This window comes from Nelumbo nucifera, chromosome 4, assembly GCF_055504915.1.
Source record: "Nelumbo nucifera cultivar China Antique chromosome 4, China Antique-T2T, whole genome shotgun sequence".
Lineage (NCBI taxonomy): Eukaryota > Viridiplantae > Streptophyta > Magnoliopsida > Proteales > Nelumbonaceae > Nelumbo > Nelumbo nucifera.
Genome location: NC_142652.1, coordinates 21,733,794 through 21,752,170, shown reverse-complemented (window position 1 = coordinate 21,752,170; position 18,377 = coordinate 21,733,794). Strand labels below are relative to the sequence as shown.

The following is an 18,377-nucleotide window of genomic DNA, read 5'->3' as shown; positions in this document are numbered from 1 at the left end:
CACTTACCTCGTACTTAATTGGATAACTTCACTTACTCATGTTCTTTTGATTCTCAAGTAAGTAATATAATGACCTTTTTATTCATAAAAAACTAATGTTAAAAAGAATAAACTTATTCCATTATGTTTTATAAATTTTTCCTCGAACGAAAAAGTTAATTACCTATTTTGGGAGATGAAAAAGTTTTACCTAAGTAAATGAATCTCTCTTTACCATGAGGTCCAATACTTAATCACAATGAGTATTATAAAGTTAGTCAATGGAAAAGAGATACCCGAGTGACCAACTTTCCCCCTCTCATTTACCGGTAAACGAACAAAGCCTGAATGGGAATTCAGATAGACTCAGTGGATGATTGGATGGAGGTTGCACACCGAATGGATCTTGAATTGGATATCGATACATTCAAATTTGATTTGTTTACATTTGAATTCAAATTGGATCATATCCATTAGATATCTAGTGGATTCAGATTGAATTCAGATCAGAATCGGATATTAAATAATATAAATAAATTAGATTAAAAAGAATCAAAACATTATATATTATTAATAAGGTGAACTAAAAATGACTTTAATATTATATTTTTATGAACAAAATGAATTAAAAATTACTTGTATAAACTTGAACCCATGATAATTTAGTGAAAATACAATATTGATACCAACTTCAATGATACATATAATATAATTTTTAAATATATATGAACATATAAATTTAAATCGAATCTGATCAGATTATATTGGATCGGATAGAGGTAGATTCATACTTGATCCAATTATAAATAGATCGAATTGGGATCACCCTTGGGTTGAATTTGAATTCGAATTTGGATACTCAGATACCGTTTGGAGCCAATGGATGGACGCTGACAGGCTCGCAAACTTCTTTGCTACGTTAAAGATGACTGGGTTTGTTTGTTTTGGGAAAGAAAGACGATTAAATCGGAAAGGGCCAAACTAACTGAGCCTAAGCCCAGTATAAACCTAACTTCGGGCCTTTATTTCAGCCCAGGATAGTCCTGTCCAATTGGGCCAATCCAAGAAGGTGACGAGGTGTGTGCTTCATGGCTGGTGGGTTGGTGGGCTATGATCACGCCAGCCTCATTAAGGCGGGACCTTGGATTTGAATGTAGTTCCAGTTCATCCATCAACCATCATGTGAGTTAGAGAGAGAGAGAGAGAGAGTACATGTCGTTAGTTCACTAGTCGCGTTTGGGACTTCGAGTGTCAAGTTGCTTAAAAACGTCTCCCTCTGGTTCAATCGCCGGCGGCAAAACCACGTTCTTTAGTTTTTCTCTCCATCCCGCCTTAACGCATTAGGGCTATTGGGGTCATCTTCGTAATTTAGTTCGAATTGTAGTCAGAAATCCATGGATCCTCCATTTTTCAGATCTACGATCTAGGGTTTACATTTCTTTTTTGCGTTTCATGGAGTTAATCTAATTACAATCCTTAGAGTTTAAGTTCTGAGATTACTAGAGAAAATGCAGAGCTCAGGGAGCTCGGCTTCGCAGCCGGAGGCTATATTGGAGTGGCTTCAGAAGGAAATGGGGTACCGGCCCCAGGGTCCGTACCTCTCGTCAAACAAGGCGTTCTTGCCATCAGTAGATACGCTCCGGAAAGTTTACCGGGGGAATATGGTCCCTGTATGGAATTTCTTGTTACAGAGAGTTAAATCAGAGAAAACTGTAGAGAAGATTCGTCGGAATATACTTGTTCATGGCAGTAACGATGGTGGCGGCAGTTCGGTGGATTCCCCGAAACCGAATGAGGAGGGGAGGAGTAAAGGTAGGAGGAAGGAGAAGGAGAAAACAAAATTGGGGATGGATAGAGGGCCGGGTTCGGAGAGTTCTTCGGAGACCAGAGAGATTGCATTAAGAGAGAGAGAATTGGCAGAGAAAGAGGTCGACAGATTGAGGCAGATTGTTCGGAGGCAGCGGAAAGATCTGAGGGCACGAATGCTGGAGGTTTCTAGGGAGGAAGCAGAACGGAAGCGGATGCTTGATGAGAGGTCCAATTACAGGTTAGGTTAGGTTCTTGGAGAATTCAACCAAAGATGATTTGTTTTTTTTTTTTTTTTTTTTTTTTTTCTTTAAAAAAAACTTCATGACTGTAATCTGTAGTGTAGCTTCACGAGAAGATCTTTTTGCATAGTTCCGTATATATATGCCTTAATTATGCTTCCATAAATTGTCTACACTTCTAAAATAAACTTATTGACTACTGATTAAGTTAATATAAGTAGAAAAGCTCAAACCATTTACCGTTAGCATGCATCGCATCAATCTTATGTGGTACTGTGGGGGAATCTGTTAAAGCTTTTTATTTGGCATGTATAAAAATATCTCTAAATTGCGTTTTTTTTCAATACATGCTCTCTCTCTGAGCAGGCATAAACAGGTGATGTTGGAGGCGTACGACCAACAGTGTGATGAATCAACTAAAATATTTGCGGAGTACCAGAAGCGTCTCCATTACTATGTTAACCAGGCTAGAGATGCTCAGAGGTCCAGTGCTAGCTCATCTGTTGATGTTGTTGATGATTTCCACGTGAACAGTGAAAAAGAAGCCGTCTATGCAACTGTTAAGGGCAATAAATCTTTGGATGATGTCATTCTCATTGAAACTACTCGAGAAAGAAATGTCAGGAAGGCATGTGAATCTCTGGCAGCTCATATGATTGAAAAGATACGCAACTCTTTCCCAGCTTATGAAGGAAGCGGTATTCATCTAAGTCCTCAGTTAGAAGTTGAGAAGTTGGGCATTGATTTTGATGGTGAATTACCAGATGATATTAAGACTGCCATTCTAAATTGCCTTGAGAACCCTCCTCAATTGCTTCAGACAATTACCACATATACTGTACGGATGAAAACATTGATTAGTAGAGAAACAGAGAAAATTGACATAAGGGCTGATGCAGAACTCTTAAGGTCCTTCCACATTTCTTTGTTCATCTATGTTTCTTTTTCCTGTTTGTTTGTTCTGTAGTCTTTTATTTTGGCTATACGAGATAGAAGTATCTAAATGAATTTTGTAGCTTAGTTTAGTTTCTATGTTTGGTATATGCTTGTGCATGTCTACAAGTTCTCACTTATGGTAATTCTTTTTGATTAAAACGAACCTAATAGGTGCTTGCTTGCCAATTTGATCATCCTTATTGGATCAGTGGACCTCTTATCCATGTAGAGGAAGATTTCTCACTTCCTGATTTTATATATCATGAATCTTTTCCTGATTTTGGGAAAAATCAGAAACATTAATGTGTACTTTGACTTTCATGCTTATTGCCACTAATCTATGATGCATATAATATGCTTGTGATGGTGGTTGATTCAGGCTGGATTTATGTTCTCAAGAGCTCAGGACAAGAGTTAAGCTATATCTTGGACATTGTCAAGTAGCATCAAATTCAAAAGACAAATTTTTTATGCATTTTTTAGATCAATTTTCTGTTTTTAGCTGTACGCTAATAAAGGGAATATACTCAATTACTGAAATTCCTACTTGTCAAGAAATCTCTACTTAGTATTTTTTTCATAGAATTAATTGAAGGAATTGGAGTAGGAAATGGTTCTTTAATGCTGGTTTGAGCCTATCTAATCTTTTCTCTATCAGTGGTTCAAGATTGAAGTCAATTATAGACATTTTTTTCCCTTTCCGACAAAGATAAAGATTGTATTGCCTGGCTCCCCCCCCCCAAATATATATATATATAATCACTTACTGTATGTAAAAAACTAACTCCATTCATTTTCCTATGCTCACTCCAATAAGCTGATATTAGTCATGTTTGGTGTAGCTTATTTTATGTTAATATTATCTTACTTTTTTTCCTGAGTTTCTCTTTATTTGATCATCTATTAATCATGTATTTTTTTAATTTCTCTAGATACAAATATGAGAACAACAGAGTGACGGACGCTGCTTCTCCTGATGTAAGCTCACCTTTACAATATCAATTATATGATCATGGGAAAATGGGAATTGACGTCTCCCTGAAAGGACCTCATAGTCAACTCCTTGAAAGACAGGTAAATCTTACCAGCACCACAAAATAAGGAACACACACACACTACATACATACATATTATTGGAAATGGTAACTTCATTAATGAACTTTCAATGTACTAATATCAACCCCTAGTATAGGGTGTTGAAACAAACACAAGTTGAATTGCAACACTACCCAAAACATATTCTCCCTAACCGTCCCTTGTTTTGCTAAGGTATCTGCTAACCCATTGGTTAATATTCTTGAGCACATAAAGCAATCACCAACCTCCTTTGTTAAGCTGAAAATTTCCTTATCAATTGTCTATGTATCGAGAATCACTAACAGCCTGACTGCATCCATCCAATTACCAATTTAGAATCCCCTTCTATTTCAATTTGGTGTAGCCCCAACTATTTGGCATATCTTAAGCGTTAAAGCAAAGCCGTGACCTCCACTCTCAAAGAATATCCCACACCTATTGGGCCTGAGTACATAGAAATTATTCTGCCTTCTCCATCTCTGAACACACCCCCTATACCTGATGGGCCTGGATTGCCTATAGAGCTTACATCAAAGTTCAAGTTCACCCTTTGTTGTGTTGGTGGGGACCGAAGTTCCTGTACTATTGGCTTAAAAGAAGATACCTATTGAATAATCTGCTGTAACCTGCTCCTTGTTCATTTTAGATTGTTCCTTATGCGCTTTGTCTCATCATTAAAAGTAAACTTTTGTTTTTTCATTTATTAGATGACCTGTTATATTTTGCATTAGCTTAAATTATCTCTTATCTTTCAGTGTTTTAGTTTTACTCCTCAGAATTCAAAATTTTAGATTCCTACATCAAGACCATGTTGACTTTTGCTCCTTATGTTCAATAGAAAAGTTCCTTCAAATTACTTTGAGGCATTTGATTGATATCTAATGGAGTAATTGCCTGCAGAAAGCGCATGTGCAACAGTTTGTGGCCACTGAAGATTCACTAAATAAAGCTGCTGAGGCACGGAACTTATGTCAGAAGCTTATAAAGCGTCTTCAAGGAAGCAATGGTGTAGTTTCCCAGCACTCACTTGCTGCTGGAGGCACCTCACAGAATGCTGGGAGACAGTTTGAGGTATACTTTGGTGGTAACTTGCCTATTCTGTAAAGTGTTTATTAAACCATGGTTTTAGTTTGATATCCTCTTGCCTACTTTTCTTGTCTGGTCAACTATGATGCTCCGTTTTCTAAAACTTGGCTCTATCCTGAATCATGACGTTTTTTTGTAAACTAAATTTAATTTGTTACATTTTCTTGTTTTCAGTTATTAATTATATACCATGGATACAATTTTCATGCCTATAAGCTCAGCAATTTGTAGACTAAATACTTATGCATTAATGATAAGAAAAACATAAACTTATGCTAATTAGTGGATTACATTTGGGAATCTTGGATCGGAGTTGGATTTAATCTGATTCCGTTTTGCATTTTTAAAATAAAAGAAAGAAATTAAAAAAATAAATTTATATAAGCTCAGCAATTTGTAGACTAAATACTTATGCATTAATGATAAAAAAACATAAACTTATGCTAATTAGTGGATTACATTTGGGAATCTTGGATCGGAGTTGGATTTAATCTGATTCCGTTTTGCATTTTTAAAATAAAAGAAAGAAATTAAAAAAATAAATTTATATATAGTATAATATATAAAAATATCAAGGAACATTATAAAAATAAATTGCCAGGTTGGTACCTCATTGGTTGATATAACTTATTTGAACATTAAAACAGCAGCTTTTAATGATTCTTATTTTCTCTGCACAGTTGGAGGTTTGGGCCAAGGAAAGAGAAGCAACTGGATTGAGGGCAAGCTTGAGTACATTGACATCTGAAGTGCAGCGCTTGAAAAAGTTGTGTGCAGAATGGAAAGAGGCTGAAGATTCACTTAGGAAGAAGTGGAAAAAAATCGAAGAGTTTGATGCACGCAGATCGGAACTGGAATATATCTATACTGCTTTGCTTAAGGCTAATACGGTAATGTATCTGTAGTTTTGATATTGTTCTTTTATGACAAATCGATACCAGGGATGCATGGGATAGTTCCAATTCTATCTAACTCATGATGTAGGTCATGCTGTATGAGTGAAGGGCACAATCTGGGTGGTCTATAGACTTATAAAGCCATTTGTACGAGACTAGATCTGCTGTGCAGGAGATGGTGTTAATACACCATTCGGATGACAATCCAGCTGCATGTTGGGAACATCTCCTCTATGTCTACACTGTCATTCTTGGGGGAGATGTTGTCAATTTGTGGCTGAATTGTCATGTGAATAGCATGTCCACTCAATTTATACTGACCCTGAAAAAGTGCTAAATATTGAAAGCCTAAAACCATTGCTTGATGCATGGATAAACTATGTCTTGAGTATTAGTCCTGATACTATCTTCCCCATGAAGCATAAGGTCATGCTGTATGAGTTAAAGCACTTTTTCATCAATCCAGGAGGTCTATCAGGCCAGTTACAGACCCCAAAGCAGTGCTAAAAGCCTAAAACTATTTCTTGATGTATGGGGGACTGAGCCTTGGGGAGTCCTCTCATTCAGCATTCTTTCAGATGTATCTTGTCCATCCATCCATCTAGAATCTATAACAAAGGGTTATTTGGCTTGATGGTTAGGATAATCTAAATTCATTTTTTCATCTTTCCTGATAAGGTCATGTACATGCTAAGTACCAAGTCTTTGTGTGAATATGCACTATTGAAGGACATTTACTAAGTCTTCTAATATTTGTAATTTATAATGCTTCTTGTCAATTATTTTCTGATCCAAGTTATGGGTGTTGATATTGTTCGATAAGTTGTGATGTTCTTTTTTTTTTTATTAGTATGCAAGACTTATTTGGCTGCTAGGACTTGATAAACAGATGTTTCTTTCTTCTCTCCATTCTATTGAATATTTCATCTTGAATTTAGTGCAAGAATTTGAGGATTGCAAACACTGCTTGGAACCTGTCTCGGAAGGGGGTTTAGGAGTGAGAAATTTTAGGCAGGTAAACACTGCTCTCCTTGGTAGATGGTTTTGGCTCTTTAATTCTAACCCCCGAGTTCTCTGGAGGCGGTTAATTGTGGAAAAGTTTGGAACTAGGAAGGATGAGATCCTGGGCCTGCACCCACTTCTGCTGGCTGCTCAGTTTGGAAGGGAATTGAGAAGGTCTATCCTTATTTTGTCCAAGGGATAAGGCTAGAATTAGGGGATGGCAACAGGATTAGGTTCTGGCAAGATACTTGGTGCAATGGTTCTCCCCTAATGGAGACTGTCCCTTCACTATTCCTTATAGCAGAAGACAGGGATGTGAGGGTGGCAGATCAGTTTGAGTGGCTTGGAAATTTATGAGTCTGGTGTCCAAAGTTTAGGAGGCATCTCAATGATTGGGAAGTCTCTGATCTGCTAGAGCTGCTCCAACGAATTCAAGGTTATCAACCAAATCCAAATTAACAAGATTCCAGAGTTTGGAAGTGGGCTTCGGATGGGATTTTCTCGGTGAAGTCCTTTTATTTAAAGCTGAGTGCTGGTTCGTCTCAGGTTTTTCCATGGAAAGAGATTTGGTTCCCTCACTTTCCTACTAAAGTCTCCTTCTTGATCTAGACAGCAGTCATGGTAAATGTCTCTCTAAGGAGCAGTTGATCAGGAGGGGTCTGGTGCTGCCCTCCATAAGATGTGTGATGTGTAGTGAGGAAGATGAATCTGTAATCACTGTGAGATTGCTTACTTGCTGTTCAGCCATTTTTCCTCCCTGTTAAATGTCAGGTGGTGCTGTCCCAAATCTCTAGCTGACCTGCTCCTCTCTTGGAAGTTGACGGGCTTAAGCAAAAGGGGTAAATGCTGTGGAGTATGATCCCTCATGTGGTGTGTTGGGTCCTGTGGAAAGAAAGAAATAGTAGGAGTTTTGAAGGTCAAAGGTGCTCCTTAGATGAGTTGGTGGTTCGGGCAATAGCTACTATACATTCCTGGCTGTCAGCCAAGGACTCTTTTAAGCATGTCCCCCACCAGCAGTATTTTGATCTGGGTTTTTTGTTTACTTGATTTAGCTGGGGGTCTCTTGTATGTATTCCGGAGAGACCTGTTTTTTGTTGGCTTTCTGTATAGTTTCTGGCTGTACATGGAGTTTTTGTGGATCGGCAACTGTTATATTTACAGTTATACTCATTAATACAATTACCTTACTTTTTCTCAAAAAAAAAAAAAAATTTGAGGCTTGCAAAATATACAGCTTAGCTTTGATTTCCTGTCTCAAATTTACTAATTTAATTGGAACAAAGTGGATAAGTAAATGGTCGTTATCATCATTGCATCATACTTGGCTTGATATATTAGCTGTACATAGAGGTGCAATGTGGGCCATGCTGGTCCAACACGGCCCACATTTCTGTGCTGCCCGCACTGTAGCTGGCTGTGCTGGCACGGCCTGTGTAGGTTGGTGGTGGGGCCCAGCACGAGCCTGGGCCCCATAGTTGTTGGGGCATGGGCTGGGCTGGGCTGGGCCGGCCTGTATTATTCCATTTTTCAGATTTTTCATTCTGTTTTTGCACTTCACTTAAAAAAATTTAATATTCAAAATTATAAAAAATAATGACTGATGATAGTAATTATTATATTAATATATATAAACATGAATAAATTGCTTTGGCCATGCCGTGCTGTGCTTGTGCTGGGCCATGGGACATGGGTCAAAATCCCTCAGCCCAGCCTGGCCTAGGGGGTCGTGCCATGCTTAGCAAGGCCCATCAACTGCCTAGATGTGCTATTCTACCTTGGAGATCCCTATTGCATTAACCTTGATTTTGTTGTGGCTTCTTGGTGCAAACTGCATAGGCTGGGATAAATGTAGCTCTTCTCTGCCAATCTAATATCCTAATATGAGGATTTTATATCATTAATAGATCATAGGAATTTGAATATTAACTGAGGAGTGTTTTTACGTTTGCTAGATGTTGCGCCATATGGGTGTGTTCTTAAAATGGTATATTTTCCTGAGCACCAACTTTCTTTCGTTTCTTTAATAACATAGGAAGACCTTTTCTCTTCATATTTGGTTTTGTTGTTATGAGGCAAAATTTTAGTGGGATGCTGATACTGAAAGTATTAGACCTTCTATCCTTACCCAATAATCATTATATACTTTAGAGGTGTACTGCATGGTTTTATGTTGATTTATAATTTTTATATTTTACATCTGCTTTGTTTGTTTCTTGCATGTCTCTTTTTACTGGCATATCTTATATGATTTTCTTCCAGCATTACAAATGATTTCTTATTTTATTTTATTTTACTCCTGTAGGATTCTGCTACATTCTGGGAGAAGCAGCCATTAGCTGCTAGAGAATATGCATCAAGTACCATTATTCCAGCATGCACAGTTGTTGCAGAGATATCAAATAAAGCAAAGGACCTTATTGAAAAGGAGCTTTCTGCCTTTTATCGAAGTCCTGATAATAGCCTTTACATGTTGCCAGCAACACCACAGGTCTGTAAGATTTTAACTAATTTTATGACTACATGTTATATTAACGGGCCACTATATCTGGGCACCATTACCAAATTTTCTGTATTGTGAGGCCTTGTTTTCCATCAATTAGGAAAAATGGCCAATTTTATCATATTCACATAATTGTTGGTCCTTGCAAAATGTTAAAAAAATGGAAGACTATCCTAGCTAAAATATGTAAAATAGATCTTTAATAGATTGTTCAGGTTGATTTCTGGACAGATGATTTCCAATTTTAGACCCATTTGATATTGCCTATTCTCTTATAGTTGCCATTAAACATCTGGAGACTAGTATGATATCTAAACTATTTTCAATAGTTACCTGTGCACCTTATTGTTTATGAACAATGTTCTTGTAGGGTTACAACCTTATTTTGATACCTATTGAAGTTTGTAGAAAGATCAAAATTTCAGTGTCATTATATGCATCACTCTAGGAAGAAGGGGAGATATTGGGATATAATATCCCAGTTGTTGGGGGAGAATAAGAGCACAATGGAATCCTCACAAATCTTTTCCTTTGATTGATTCTGACTGCATTCTACCCAGTAAACTACACATGCATTGCTTATTACAAATACAAACCGGTTTGGGACTCGGAATTGAACCTCATTGCTGACCTGCTAAAAATCCTAGAGGAGGTGGATATTGACCCCCTTAGGAGGGATAGTAGGATTTGAGCTCCTCCTTCAGGTGTCTTCTCATGTTCCTCTTTCTTCAAAGAACTAGCTCATTCCCCACCTGTCTTTGGAATCCCTTTTCCAGTTTTGGAAATCTGGGGTAGACCAATTCCTCCCAAAATTAGTGCCTTTTGTTGGGAAGTTTTCCTTGATAAGTGTAACACTTGTGACTTACTCCAAAGAAAAAGGCCTAATTGGTGTTTATCCCCACACTGGTGCATCCTTTGTAAGAAGAATGGTGAGGCTTGTTATCACTTATTGGTTTCTTGCCCATTTGTTTCAGAAATCTGGTGTTGGTTTTTCTATCTTTTTGGTTGCAGGTGGACCCCCCCCTCTCAAATGTGCTGAAGAAGAGAGGGAAAATTCTGTGGAGGTGTGTAAGAGCAGCTGTATGTTGGACAGTCAGGGAGGAAAGGAACCAACGGACCTTTTCATTGGAAAGAAAGAAATAAGGGTGTAATCATTGAACTAATTTCTATAAGGGTGATTCATTGGGTTAAGACTGCAAATTTTTGAAAACTATTCAGAAGTAGATATCATCGGGAAGTGGAGAGAAGTGGCTTGGTCAGCTCCAAGGAAGAATGTGTATCTTACCCAGTTTGGTCCCCTCCAGCTTCAGGTTCACTAAACTAAACTTTGATGGTAGTAGCGAAGGAAATCCAGGCCTGTCGGGTATAGGGGGAGCTTTCAGGGATGATGAAGGTTGAATTGTCGCATTGTATTCTGGTTCTATTGGATGGGGGGGGGGGGACTCTCTTAGAGCTGAAATATTGGCTGTTTTGGAAGGGTTAAAAAGAGCTCAAGAGTTAAATATCAGAAAACTGATAGTGGAAGGTGATTCTAAGTTGGCTATAAACTGGTTAATGAAGGATGATTCTAGTTTGTGGAAGTTTCTAAATGAAAAGAAGAAAGTTAGACATCTCATACAAAATATGGAAGTCAAGTTTCAATGGACTAAGAGGTGCGCCAAATCCTTGGCAGATTCATTGGCCAAACAAGGGGTGGGAAGAGTTAATTTTTTCTAGGCAATATTGTAATCTGAACTGCTTTTTTTGATAAATGAGAGTAATTTTATTAAAACAAATATCAGAAATACAAACAGCCTAGGAAAAGGCACGAGATGTTACCTCCCCTGAGGACTGAATCATACACTAAACATGCCCAAACCTGAGACACAAATTACAAAGTAGCCCAAAACAGATCTCCCTTTGACACCCTTTGCTTGTTCAGAGAATCAGCCATTGCATTTGCAGATCTGCTGACCCACTGAAGCCTAACAGTCATATTTGTTGTCATCCATTTAACTTTCTTTAACAGATCCCTGTAGCCCCAACAAACTGTGTCTGGGCTATTCAGCCAGCCCACTACTACCTTGGAATCCCCTTCTACTAACAAATTGTTCACTCCTATTTGACTAGCCATCTGTATACCTTGTACCACTGCTAGTAGCTCTGCCCTTACAGAATCACCTTCACCCACTGGTCCTGAGAAAAGAGACAACATATTGCTGTCTTTATCTCTCAGAATCCCACCAATTCCGGATGGCCCTGGGTTACCTTGGCAGCTGCCATCAAAATTCAATTTTACCACTCCATCCGGTGGGGGTTCCATTCAACTTGTAATCTGTTCTTGGTGGAGACTGTAGAAGCCACTGCTTCCCAATTTCTCCTTAAGTCATCAAAGGAGAAATCTGCCAACAATTGTGAAGATTTCAGCCATGAAATTGTCTTTGCCAATATGCATTCCTTGACTTCTGCAAGACTTATTTCCTTTTCTTGAAATATTCTAGCATTTCTCTCCTCCCATAAAATCCACAAGGTGGCGGCTCTGATTTACACATTAGCTTCCCTCTTTTTGTCAATCTCCTAAGAGCAGCCGGAGTGAACAGCAGCTTTACTTCAGAGGGCAAGTTCCACCTGCACCCAAAAAAAGAAACAACCTAGTTCCAAATATTGGCAGCAAAGGAGCACGATATCAACAAATTTCTTGGGAGGGTTAAGAGTTTTTACCCCTCCTTTTGTATCTTTCTTTATTAATATCTATTAATAAATGTCTTTGTTATCTATCAAAAAAAAAACCCGGTTTGGGGGAAAATATAGATGCCTATTGCACTGGGGAAGGACATAATTTATTGTCATCCAAGCTAGCTTTGCTAGATCCAATAACTGTGTAACATAAATTCTTAAATGGTATGCACTAAAACAACCAAAAAATGAAAAAAAAAACAGCCCAATGTAGTTTCCTGTTTTACTTTACATTAGCAGACTAATCACATGAATAGTGGTATTGTTATAAACGATATCATATGGCATATGCTAGTTAAATAGTTAATTTAGAAGTAAGTAGTCTATAAGCATAACATGACATGATTTGGAGGAACCTAGGAGTAGCTCCAAGAGGTGATAAAATGTGAGAAAGTAGATTGAGATGGTTTAAACTAGAAGAGCTAGGGGCTAGAAGAGCACCTGTTAGAAATAGTGATCTGTTACAAGTTGAAGGGACCATAAGAGCTAGGGGCAGACCGACAAGGAGTTGGGTGGAAGTAATATGAAATGATTTAAGCACCCATAGTTTAACAATGGATATGACACTGGATGCAATGGAATGGCAAAACAGGATTCATGTAGCTGACCCCATATAGTTCGGGACAAGGATGATGATGATGAGTCTATAAGTACATATACGTAATAATGTATGCCTTGTTATCTTTGATATATATCCATATAATTGATTAGGTATTTTTATTTGTCTTATACTTTTACAGCAGATCATATACAAGAATAAAAACACCTATGGAAATTTGGGACTATGGTATTTTTTTATTTGTTTGTTCTTTGGCATCAAAATTCTGAAATAGTGTCATGTTCATTTGTTTATTCTATTTCCTAAATAATGGCATTTGTGAGAATTCTTTGCCCAATAAAAGAAAGTTTCATGTGGAGCATTGTTCAAATGGATTTTTATATATTGGCCCTGAATAATAGCATTGTATTTATTTCATGTCATATTCTCTTGATACATTTGTGAGCTTTTACTATGCCTACATGCTGCACTAGCACTTAACATTTCTACCCTTATCAATCAGGCACTTCTGGAGTCTATGGGTGCTAATGGGTCAACGGGACCAGAAGCAGTTGCTTCTGCAGAGAAGAGTGCTGCTTTATCAACTGCAAGAGCTGGTGCAAGAGATCCATCAGCAATTCCATCCATATGTCGTGTTTCTGCTGCCCTGCAATACCACGCTGGTAAGTTCCTGCATCCACTTAGAAGAATGTCTCAAGTGATGCTATTAGTAACAACTTAAAAGAATTTATCAACAGTGATATAATTATGTGTTTATATTTGCATGTGATAATGTCATCATCTTGGGTTTTGGCTTTTGCTGGTTTTGTTGAGGTTTCTTGTTTGGGAGTTGGTTTGCTTTTTCTTTTCTCTCTTGAGTGACTTCTGGTCACTTTTACCAAAAAAATGTCATCATGCTACCTCCACTGCAAGCTAATGGAAGTCTCACTTCATTCTCAGGGAAATTTAATTTGTCTGCATCTAAGCAGAAATTATCTATGGTGATGTCTGTCCCATGGGTTTCCCATGAAACTAGGTTAGCATTGGCAGTACTTAATATGGTACTTTATGCAATACTTGCATCTATAGAGATGAAATTCTAGGATTTTTAGCTCAACTTGAATCAATTCACCAAGCTGAGAGGCTGTTCTCAGCCTTTGCTCTTTCCTGGGAGCTTCTTTGTATGGTTCTGATTTCAGTCAATAAATTTACCTTACCTTTTTCAAAAAAAAAAAAAAACTTGTATCAATTCACCACTAATATTTTGGTTGTTTCAGTATGCTTGTTAAAAGCGTCCAATATAGAAAAGCCTGTTGAAGAACCTAAAATCCATTAGGTGACCTTTAGCAATGTCAGAATTGTCAATATGTTGCAAGAGTGCCGGGTTTCTAGCACATGTCATCTAAATATCCGTCATGGATAAATGTCCTGTTGGATTTTTTATTGGAATTAATAGGACTTATTATAAAAGACAAAGGATATTACAGTCATGAAGTCTTCCATGGTTAAACCTAAAAACAGAAGCCTCAACAAAGGAAAACCTGTAAAAATCTGTAGTGGCTGAAGCTGAAGTTGGGTTGATTACCATGCCTTCAAATATTTTATCCACTAAAAGACAAAGCAATAAGTCATTTAATTCAACCGCTTCAGCCATTATCAAGCAGGTCCCTTTTTTTTTATGGGTAACCATTATCAAGCATGCCCTAAGCCAAAGTTTATTGGGCATATATTGAACCCAAGGAGTAAAAAAATAAACAATCTGGCCATAAGAATATATCCTCTTCACAGAGTGACCAGCTTACTGAACTTTTCAGTTGACACCTACTGAAAAGTGACCTACTGAAAAGTTGTGACGTTGAAGTTTGTTCAATCTAGAAGTGGAAGATGTGGCATCTACTTTTAATATTTTGTTACTATGCTTGGGGTGGGGGTGTGATGCATTTCTCTGTGTGGAATTCACTTCACTTTCATTTAACTACACAAATAGTATATAACCTGTTAAATTGCCAGTGTTTGCATGAATTCACTGTTAAGTTGCTTTCTTTTAGGTATATGATTTGATTTTCTTAATCACCTTTTCTCTTCAGTATTTACCTAATGTATTTCCACTGAGTACTTACTAATAATGTATTATACCCAGGTTTGGAAGGTTCAGATGCTGGATTAGCATCAGTATTGGAGTCTCTAGAGTTCTGTTTGAAACTCAGGGGTTCTGAGGCTAGTGTGTTGGAGGACTTGTCAGAAGCAATTAATTTGGTACATATACGTAGAGATCTTGTCCAAAGTGGTCGTTCCTTGTTAAACCATGCATACCATGCACAGCAAGAATATGAAAGGTAAAGCTACAGCATGATCCTTTGTTGATGTATGCTGGGGAGTGGGGACGTGAATCGGGTTTCTTTATTATGTTTCTCATATTGTAAGAATATATATTTCTTGTTCTACCAATTGGGGATGCAAAGGATCAAATCAAATTTGGATGGGAGTATATACAAATCTGGTCCAATAAGAATCCAGGAGATTTGTTTTCGATTCTTTTATTTATGTAGATACCTGATTCAATTGGAAATTCAATAAATCTGCATAAGACTAACAAAAGTCTACAAAAGTGAACATGAATATGAAAATATATATTGTAATAAGAAAAAAATTATCTAAATCCCATACTGCACTTAATCTTATAGAACTTAAAATTAAAATCTAAGAAGGGCTCTTTTATATATGTATACTAATCAAATCAGATCAGATCAAGCAATATCTGAATCCAATCCAATTATGGCTAAATATGTTAGACAGTGGAATATCTGAATCTGACATAAATGAATTGGTCCAAATTTAGTTTTAATTAAATCTGATCCATCTGCAGCCCTGCAACCATTTGCTGAATATTCTGTGACAGAACTGGTAAGTAGACCTTTTGTAAAGAAGCATGGGAATTATTGATCAAAAAAAAAAAAAGAAGCATGAGAATTTCAAAAATAGCAATGCATATAATAAAATCTTCAATAAAACTGTTAAAAAGAATACATCTATTTAAGTCTTGTTAGAGAAGGAAAGGAACTTTTTCATTTTATGGCTTCTTTTTTACCATGAGTGTGGTTTTATCTGATTTTTCTTTGTCATGCAGAACAACAAATTATTGTTTGAATTTGGCTGGGGAACAAGAGAAGATTGTTATGGAGAAATGGTTGCCAGAACTTAAGACTGCAGTTTTGAATGCGCAGAAATGCTTGGAGGATTGTGAACGGGTTAGAGGTTTGGTAAGTAATCACACTACTAAAAACCAGTATGCTCATCACGGTTCTCCTGTCTGTGGATATTGTTTCACTTGTTCAAGTATGCTATGTTTTTAGTATTAATTCTATAGCTCTTATATCTTTCGTAAATATAAAAAGGGTAGCCCAATGCACGAGGATCCCGCCAATATCTTTCATAAATATATTGGTTCACTTGTCAAGGAAAATAAGTCAGTATGTAACAAAATATGCATGGGAACATTGAACTTCTTTTTTTTTTGTCTGTGTATGGGGTGGGGGATGTTAAAGCCAAATAGCCAGATTTGCACTTCTGTGAAATTTTATTTATTATATTAAGCATTATGGGTATTTTGATAATCTTACAGATTGTCTGTAGGGTCTGCTATTGTATTTGATCTGTATAGTCATAGTTAAATGTTCATATTTTCAATTGATTGTTTAGGTAGTTACTAACATAGATGTATCCACAGCAAGTGATTTTATTTTTGTCTAAGCTTCTATCGCCATTCATCCCGCCAAAATTCTATCTAAAGTCATAGTTTTCAAAAATTTTGGAGTTTCTTATAAAGGAAAATTTTCATTCTTTAATGGAATTTAATTTCACCATAATTTTATGGAGTGTATGTGCTCGTACAACTCTTCACCTTAGAGACTTGACAATGTGTACAATTTTATGGAGTGTATGTTTTCATTTAAAAATTTTATCCCTGTACTTTGTGTACAATTTGTATTGTTTTAATATGTTCATTGTCCTGCAAATATTCACTTAGAACCTTTTCCAACCCCAACAAATTTCTATCTTTGGTTGTAAAAGCATCTATAAACCCTTCTTAGACTATTGTTTACCCTCCTAAATTCATCTTCGGGCCATGTTGGTCTTTACAACAATTTGGTATTAGAGCCGTTGACCAGTAAAATAAAATTAAAAAAATTATGCAAGAAATAAGAATCCATTAAACACAGAAGTAGTGTAAGAAAGGGGGAAATGTGGAAGAGAGAAGAGTGAAGAAATTTTCTGGTTCCTCAGTCATATATACCTCTTCTAACCTTCATTTATCTGCAGTAAAAAAAATAGTGAACAAGGAAACAAAAGTGGAAAAGGGGATACAACTGCACCTTCACTATGATGCTATACAGTTGTAATCAGGGTTGTAATATGAACATTAGGTATTTTCCTTTTATCATTGATGTAACCATTGGTATCATGATATCATTGGTGAGGACAAGTAGGCTGCACTGTGCCTGTAGGTTAGATTGGTTATTCCCTTAATGGATTTGGTCTCTAAATTATTGCTTCAGATTTTTTGAAGTGATATGACTGTTCTTTAGAGAAATATGCAATATGAATTGCTTATTTGGTTAATGGAGCTTGGAAGGGTTTAAGTTTCTGAAGTTAGGTATATGACCAAAGCAGTTTGCTGTTCAAATAACGAAGTTATTAGTCAGCTGTTTTGTGGCTCATTGACCAGCTCTATACCCTTTCATGGAACTTCTGATACATTTACTATTTCTAAGTTGGCCTTTTACGGAAATCCTTTTGCAGGTAGTGGAGTGGTGGGAGCAACCTGCTGCGACAGTTGTTGATTGGGTAACTGTTGACGGTCAAAATGTAGCTGCTTGGCTCAATCACGTGAAGCAGCTTCAAATGGCATTTTATAACAACTAGGCGCTCACGAACGGAAGCTTTATGGGAGCACATTTTTCTTTTGGTTTCTTTGATTCCTTTCCCTATTCTTGTATAAAAATGATTCTTCCTTGGGAAGGGAAGCCATTTGTACTATAGGGCGTTTCTGTATTCTGTAATAGGCTTGGCCATCAGTTTCATATAAATAATTATTATCTATGGGTCTTGATCAACGCAGTTCAGAGATGGAATCCTGTTGAAATGTAGAGAAACTGTTTGAAGATTGATTCTTTGTTGTGTGCCTCATTTGAATAGAAGGGATAGATGCCTGTGTGACGACAAAAGAATTTATGTTAGTAATGAACAATAGAACAAAAGTTCGATTTATTGGAATTTTATTTCTATGTTTCCATGTAATCGTGCGTTGACAGCACCAGGGGTCCTCTTTGCTGAAACAGCAGACTTGTGTTGCCTGTTGAGCAATGAGAAAGTGAAAGGACGGCCAATCGGGCATTCCTAAGGCCAATCGGGCATTCCTACGGCCAATCGGCCAATCTCTCTATCCATTTTGTTTTCCCCTGCCAAGGATCGACCAGCTCGTCGATGCAACAAGAAGACATGAGCTCCTAAGCTTCATGGACGCCTTCTCAGCTACAACCAGATCCGGATGGACTCGGATGACCAAGAGCGAACAACCTTTATCATTGACCGATGCCTGT

At 37.2% G+C, this 18,377-nt stretch overlaps 1 protein-coding gene across 1 annotated transcript; it reads left to right on the top strand.

Annotated features, from left to right (window-relative positions):
* The first annotated feature begins 1,139 nt into the window (after nt 1-1,139).
* Nucleotides 1,140-17,948, top strand: AUG5 (HAUS augmin-like complex subunit). Its single transcript, XM_010259651.3, has 10 exons — nt 1,140-2,026; nt 2,394-2,936; nt 3,896-4,037; nt 4,941-5,111; nt 5,807-6,016; nt 9,327-9,512; nt 13,301-13,460; nt 14,918-15,113; nt 15,905-16,037; nt 17,578-17,948. Exons 1-10 carry the CDS (start codon nt 1,488-1,490, stop codon nt 17,698-17,700), a joined length of 2,403 nt encoding a protein of 800 aa, XP_010257953.1. The 5' UTR covers nt 1,140-1,487; the 3' UTR covers nt 17,701-17,948.
* Nucleotides 17,949-18,377: the final 429 nt, after the last annotated feature.

Bases quoted from the DNA above. Each gene is read 5' to 3' on its own strand.
- AUG5 (XM_010259651.3), top strand. From the start codon at position 1,488: ATGCAGAGCTCAGGGAGCTCGGCTTCGCAGCCGGAGGCTATATTGGAG. The intron at 4,038-4,940 runs GTAAATCTTACC...AATTGCCTGCAG, and splicing joins GTCAACTCCTTGAAAGACAG to AAAGCGCATGTGCAACAGTT. The intron at 16,038-17,577 runs GTAAGTAATCAC...ATCCTTTTGCAG, and splicing joins GTGAACGGGTTAGAGGTTTG to GTAGTGGAGTGGTGGGAGCA.